This window comes from Scyliorhinus torazame, chromosome 24, assembly GCF_047496885.1.
Source record: "Scyliorhinus torazame isolate Kashiwa2021f chromosome 24, sScyTor2.1, whole genome shotgun sequence".
Taxonomy (NCBI): domain Eukaryota; kingdom Metazoa; phylum Chordata; class Chondrichthyes; order Carcharhiniformes; family Scyliorhinidae; genus Scyliorhinus; species Scyliorhinus torazame.
Window position 1 is genome coordinate 23,728,563 of NC_092730.1, and position 7,051 is coordinate 23,735,613.

Genomic DNA, 7,051 nt, shown 5'->3' on the forward strand with positions numbered 1-7,051 from the left:
GTTATTATCTCTGAGTTGTTAACCGTGCCACGTGATAGCGAGAAGAGGAATAGGGAGAGAGAGGAGTTGAACACGTGGCTACAGGGATGGTGCAGGAGGGAGGGTTTCAGATTTCTGGATAATTGGGGCTCATTCTGGGGTCGGTGGGACCTCTACAAACGGGATGGTCTACACCTGGACCAGCGGGGTACCAAAATCCTGGGGGGGAAATTTGCTAATGCTCTTCGGGAGGGTTTAAAACTAGTTCAGCAGGGGCTTGGGAACCTGAATTGTAGCTCCCGTATACAGGAGGTTGAGAGTAGTGAGGTCATGAGTAAGGTTTCAAAGTTCCAGGAGTGTACCGGCAGGCAAGGAGGTGGTTTAAAGTGTGTCTTCTTCAATGCCAGGAGCATCCGGAATAAGGTGGGTGAACTTGCGGCATGAAATGAAAATCGCTTATTGTCACAAGTAGGCTTCAAATGAAGTTACTGTGAAAAGCCCCTAGTCGCCACATTCCGGCGCCTGTTCGGGGAGGAAGTTACGGGAATCGAACCGTGCTGCTGGCCTGCCTTCAAAGCCAGCGATTTAGTCCTGTGCTAAACAGCCCCCTTGGGGGTTGGTACCTGGGACTTCGATGTTGTGGCCATTTCGGAGACATGGATAGAGCAGAGACAGGAATGGTTGTTGCAGGTGCCGGGGTTTAGATATTTCAGTAAGCTCAGGGAAGGTGGTAAAAGAGGGGGAGGGGTGGCATTGTTAGTCAAGGACAGTATTACGGTGGCAGAAAGGACGTTTGATGAGGACTCGTCTACTGAGGTAGTATGGGCTGAGGTTAGAAACCAGGAAAGGAGAGGTCACCCTGTTAGGGGTTTTCTATAGGCCTCCGAAAAGTTCCAGAGATGTAGAGGAAAGGATTGCAAAGATGATTCTGGATGGGAGCGAAAGCAACAGGGTAGTTGTTTTGGGAGACTTTCTTCCAAATATTGACTGGAAACGTTCGAGTACTTTAGATGGATCCCTTTTTGTCCAATGTGTGCAGGAGGGTTTCCTGACACAGTATGTAGATAGGCCAACGAGAGGCGAGGCCATATTGGATTTGGTATTGGGTAATGAACCAGGACAGGTGTTAGATTTGGAGGTAGGTGAGCACTTTGGTGATAGTGACCACAATTCGATTAAGTTTACTTTAGTGATGGAAAGGCAATTGTGATGCGATGAGGCAAGACTTAGGATGCATCGGCTAGAGAGGACAACTGCAGGGGATGGGCACAATGGAAATGCGGAGCTTGTTCAAGGAACGGCTACTGCGTGTCCTTGATAAGTGTACCTGTCAGGCAGGGAGGAAGTGGTCGAGCAAGGGAACCGTGGTTTACTAAAGCAGTCGAAACAGTTATCAAGAGGAAGGAGGAGGCTTATGTAAAGATAAGACATGAAGGTTCAGTTAGGGTGCTCGAGAGTTACAAGTTAGCTAGGAAGGACCTAAAGAGAGAGCTAAGAAGAGACAGGAGGGGACATGAGAAGTCTTTGGCAGGTAGGATCAAGGATAACCCTAAAGCTTTCTATCGATATGTCAGGAATAAACGAATGACGAGGGTAAGAGTAGGGCCAGTCAAGGACAGTAGTGGGAAGTTGTGCGTGGAGTCCGAGGAGATAGGAGAGGTGCTAAATGAATATTTTTCATCAGTATTCACACAGGAAAAAGAAAGTTGGCGAGGAGAATACGGAGATTCAGGCTACTAGACTAGAAGGGCTTGAGGTTCATAAGGAGGAGGTGTTAACAATTCTGGAAAGCGTGAAAATAGACAAGTCCCCCGGGCCTGATGGGATTTAGGATTCTCTGGGAAGCTAGGGAGGAGATTGCTGAGCCTTTGGCTTTGATCCTTAAGTCATCTTGGTCTACAGGAATAGTGCCAGAAGACTGGAGGACAGCAAATGTTGTCCCCTTGTTCAAGAAGGGAAGTAATTACCCCGGTAATTATAGACCAGTGAGCCTTACTTCTGTTGTGGGCAAAATCTTGGAAAGGTTTAAAAGAGATAGGATGCATAATTATCTGGAAAGGAATAATTTGATTAGAGATAGTCAACACGGTTTTGTGAAGGGTAGGTCGTGCCTCACAAACCTTATTGAGTTCTTTGAGAAGGTGACCAAACAGGTGGATGAGGGTAGAGCAGTTGATGTGGTGTATATGGATTTCAGTGAAGTGTTTGATAAGGTTCCCCACGGTAGGTTACTGCAGAAAATATGGAGGCATGGGATTCAGGGTGATTTAGCAGTTTGGATCAGAAATTGGTCAGCTGGAAGAAGACAAAGGGTGGTGGTTGATGGGAAATGTTCAGACTGGAGTCCAGTTACTAGTGGTGTACCACAAGGATCTGTTTTGGGGCCACTGCTGTTTGTCATTTTTATAAATGACCTGGAGGAGGGCGTAGAAGGATGGGTGAGTAAATTTGCAGATGACACTAAAGTTGGTGGAGTTGTGGACAGTGCGGAAGGATGTTACAAGTTACAGAGGGACATGGATAAGCTGCAGCTCTGGGCTGGGAGGTGGCAAATGGAGTTTAATGCAGAAAAGTGTGAGGTGATTCATTCTGGAAGGAATAACAGGAAGACAGAGTGCTGGGCTAATGGTAAGATTCTTGGCAGTGTGGATGAGCAGAGAGATCTCGGTGTCCTTGTACATAGATCCCTGAAAGTTGCCATCCAGGTTGAGAGGGTTGTTAAGAAGGCGTACGGTGTGTTAGCTTTTATTGGTAGAGGGATTGAGTATTGGAGCCATGAGGTCATGTTGCAGCTGTACAAAACTCAGGTACGGCCGCATTTGGAGTATTGCATGCAATTCTGGTCGCCGCATTATAGGAAGGATGTGGAAGCATTGGAAAGGGTGCAGAGGAGATTTACCAAAATGTTGCCTGGTATGGAGGGAAGATCTTATGAGGAAAGCTGAGGGACTGGAGGCTGTTTTCGTTAGAGAGGTTAAGAGGTGACGTAATTGAGGCATACAAGATGATCAGAGGATTGGATAGGGTGGACAGCGAGAGCCTTTTTCCTCGGATGGTGATGTCTAGTACGAGGGGACATAGCTTTAAATTGAGTGGAGATAGATATAAGATAGATGTCAGAGGTAGGTTCTTTACTCAGAGAGTGGTAAGGGCGTGGAATGCCCTGCCTGCAACAGTAGTGGACTCGCCAACACTAAGGGCATTCAAATGGTCATTGGATAGACATATGGACGATAAGGGAATAGTGTAGATGGGCTTTAGAGTGGTTTCACAGGTCGGCGCAACATCGAGGGACGAAGGGCCTGTACTGCGCTGGAATGTTCTACCTCCCCCAAGCCCACAATATCCACACCTCCCTCCAGCCCACAATATCCACACCGTCCCCGAGGCCACAATATCCACACCGTCCCCGAGGCCACAATATCCCACACCGTCCCCCAGCCTACAATATCCCACACCGTCCCCCAGCCCACAATATCCACACCGTCCCCGAGCCCACAATATTCCACACCTCCCCCAGCCCACAATATCCACACCGTCCCCCAGCCCACAATATCCCACACCGGCCCCCAGCCCACAATATTCCACACCGACCCCCAGCCCACAATATCCACACCGTCCCCCAGCCCACAATATCCACACCGTCCCCGAGCCCACAATATCCACACCGGCCCCCAGCCCACAATATCCCACACCGGCCCCCAGCCCACAATATTCCACACCGACCCCCAGCCCCCAGCTCCCTCCAGCCCACAATATCCACACCGTCCCCGAGCCCACAATATCCCACACCTCCCCAGCCCACAATATTCCACACCTCCCCCAAGCCCACAATATTCCACACCTCCCCCAGCCCACAATATCCCACACCTCCCCCAGCCCACAATATCCCACACCGTCCCCGAGCCCACAATATCCCACACCGGCCCCCAGCCCACAATATTCCACACCGGCCCCCAGCCCACAATATCCCACACCTCCCCCAGCCCACAATATTCCACACCTCCCCCAGCCCACAATATCCCACACCTCCCCCAGCCCACAATATCCCACACCGCCCCCAGCCCACAACATCCTCCCTACCCAGACACCGAGGCCACAATATTCCCCTCCCCAGGGTTCATTGGCGGCCTCTCTCCAGCAAGTCCCTGCGAGATTTCTGCTGCCGATTAACTCATTTCACTCCCTGAGCTAATTACATACTCACCATCACAGAATCACACAGCGCAGAAGTGGCCCCTTCGGCCCATCGAGTCTGCACTGGCACGTGACAGACACCTGACCTACCTAGCTCATCCCGTTTGCCAGCACTCGGCCCAGGGCCTTGAATGTTACAACGTGCCAAATGCTCATCCAGAGACTTGTTAAAGGTTGAGGGGCAACCCGTCTCTACCGCCCGGCGGACAGTGCCCCCCCCCCCCGGACAGAGCCACCCCCCCCCCCCGGACAGACCCACCCCCCCCCCTCCCCCCCCCCGGACAGTGCCACCGCTCCCCCTCACCTGCAGGGAGCCGGTTCTCGAAGCAGATCTCAAACATGTCATAGTCGTCAGTGGTGAAGGCGAATTTGCCCTTGCTGGCCTCCTCCTTGGAGTACAGGATGTGGCCCGAGGAATCCGTCACCTGGCGGGAGAGACAGAGGGATTGAGACGGCGCTGTCCACTCACCGCCCTGCCTAGAACGCAGAGGTACTTTCACCACCCTCGCTCGCTCTTCCCCGGGCCCCTCGCTCTCTCTTCCCCGGGCCCCTCGTTCTCTCTCTCCCCCGGGCCCCTCGCTCTCTCTCTCCCCCGGGCCCCTCGCTCTCTCTCCCCCGGGCCCCTCGCTCTCTCTCCCCCGGGCCCCTCGCTCTCTCTCCCCCGGGCCCCTCGCTCTCTCTCCCCCGGGCCCCTCGCTCTCTCTCCCCCGGGCCCCTCGCTCTCTCTCCCCCGGGCCCCTCGCTCTCTCTCCCCCGGGCCCCTCGCTCTCTCTCCCCCGGGCCCCTCGCTCTCTCTCCCCCGGGCCCCTCGCTCTCTCTCCCCCGGGCCCCTCGCTCTCTCTCCCCCGGGCCCCTCGCTCTCTCTCCCCCGGGCCCCTCGCTCTCTCTCCCCCGGGCCTCTCGCTCTCTCTCCCCCGGGCCCCTCGCTCTCTCTCCCCCGGGCCCCTCGCTCTCTCTCCCCCGGGCCCCTCGCTCTCTCTCCCCCGGGCCCCTCGCTCTCTCTCCCCCGGGCCCCTCGCTCTCTCTCCCCCGGGCCCCTCGCTCTCTCTCCCCCGGGCCCCTCGCTCTCTCTCCCCCGGGTCCCTCTTGCGCCCCCAAGTCTCTCTCTCCCCCCCCCCGGGTCTCTCCTCTCCCCCCCCCCCCCCCGGGTCTCTCTCTTCCCCTCTTCCCCCCCGGGTCTCTCTCCCCCCCCCCTCGGGTCTCTCATCTCTCCCCCCCCCCCGTGGTCTCTCTCTCTCTCCCCCCCCCCCCCACGGTCTCTCTCTCTCCCCCCCCCCCCCCGACCTGCGGTCTCCCTCTCTCCCCCCCCCCGACCCACGGTCTCCCCCCCCCCCCCCCCCGGTCTCTCTCTCTCTCTCTCCCCCCCCCCCCCCCCCCGGGTCTCCCTCTTCCTCTCTCCCCCCCGGGTCTCCCTCTTCCTCTCTCCCCCGGGGTCACTCTTCCTCTCTCCCCCCGGGTCTCCCTCTTCCTCTCTCCCCCCGGGTCTCCCTCTTCCTCTCTCCCCCCGGGTCTCTCTCTTCCTCTCTCCCCCCGGGTCTCTCTCTTCCTCTCTCCCCCGGGTCTCTCTCTCTCTTCCCCCCCCCCCCGGGTCTCTCTCTCTCCCCCCCCCCCCTCGCGGTCTCTCTCGCTCCCCCCGGTCTCTCTCTCTCCCTCCTCCCCCCTTACCCCCCCCCCCCACGGGTCTCTCTCTCTCCCCCCCCCCCAGGTCTCTCTCTTCCCCCCCCCCCAGGTCTCTCTCTCTCTCTCCATCCACCCACCCCGGGTATCTCGCGCTCTCCCCCCCCCCCCCCCCCCCCCGGGTCTCCCTCTCTCCCCCCCCCCCCCGGTCTCTCTCTCTCCTCCCCCCTCCCCCCCCGGGTCTCTCTCTCTCTCCCCTCCCCTCCCCCCCCGGGTCTCTCCCTCTCTCTCTCCCCCCCCCGAAGGGTCTCTCTCTCTCTCTCTTCCCCACCCCCCGGGTTTCTCTCTCCCCCCCCCCCCCGGGTCTCTCCCTCCCCCCCCCCCCCCCCGGTCTCTTTCTCTCTCTCCCCCCCCCGGGTCTCTCTCTCTCCCCCCCCCTCGCGGGTCTCACTACTCTCTCTCCTCCACCCCCCCCCCCCAGGGTCTCTCCCCCCCCCCACCCCCCCCGGGTCTCTCTCCCCCCCACCCCCCCGGGTCTTTCTCACCCCGGTCTCTCCCTCTCCGGGTCTCCACCCCCTCCCCCACCGTGGTCTTTCTCTCTTTCTTACCCAGGCCTCTCTCTCTCCCCCCGGCCGGGTCTCTCTCTCTTACCCGGGTGTCTCTCTCTCTCTCTCTCTCTCCCCCGGGTCTCTCTCTCTCTCTCCCCCCCCCCCCCCCCCGCCGGGTCTCTCTCTCTTACCCAGGTGTGTCTCTCTCTCTCTTCCCCCCCCCCCCGCCCCCGGGTCTCTCTCTCTCTCTCCCCCCCCCCCCCCCCGGGTCTCTCACCCCCCCCCCCCCCCGGGTCGCTCTCTCCCCCCCCCCCCGGGTCTCTCCCTCCCGCCCCCCCCCCCCGGTCTCTCCCTCCCCCCCCACCCGGGTCTCTCTCCCCCCCCCCCCCCCCGGGGTCTTTCTCACCCAGGTCTCTCTCTCTCCCCCGGGTCTCCCTCTTCCTCTCTCCCCCGGGTCTCCCTCTCCTCCTCTCTCCCCCCGGGTCTCTCTCTTCCTCTCTCCCCCGGGTCTCTCTCCCCCCCCCCCCCACGGGTCCCTCTCTCTCTCCCCAGGTCTCTCTCTCCCCCCCCCCCCCCCGGGTCTCTCTCTCCCCCCCCCCCAGGTCTCTCTCTCGCTCTCTCTCTTCCCGGGGTGTCTCTCCCTCCCCCCCCGGGTCTCTCTCTCTCTCCCGGGTCTCTCTCTCTCCCGGGTCTCTCTCTCTCTCTCTCTC

The 7,051-nt window shown here is 58.9% G+C and overlaps 1 protein-coding gene across 1 annotated transcript in view; it reads right to left on the reverse strand.

Annotated features, from left to right (window-relative positions):
• Window positions 1-7,051, reverse strand: part of tmed10 (transmembrane p24 trafficking protein 10) — a 52,418-nt gene that overhangs the window by 41,615 nt on the left and 3,752 nt on the right. Inside the window, exon 2 of the mRNA XM_072489465.1 lies at window positions 4,481-4,601. Within this exon, the coding sequence (XP_072345566.1) occupies window positions 4,481-4,601 (121 nt within the window). The remainder of the gene's footprint in view (window positions 1-4,480; window positions 4,602-7,051) is intronic.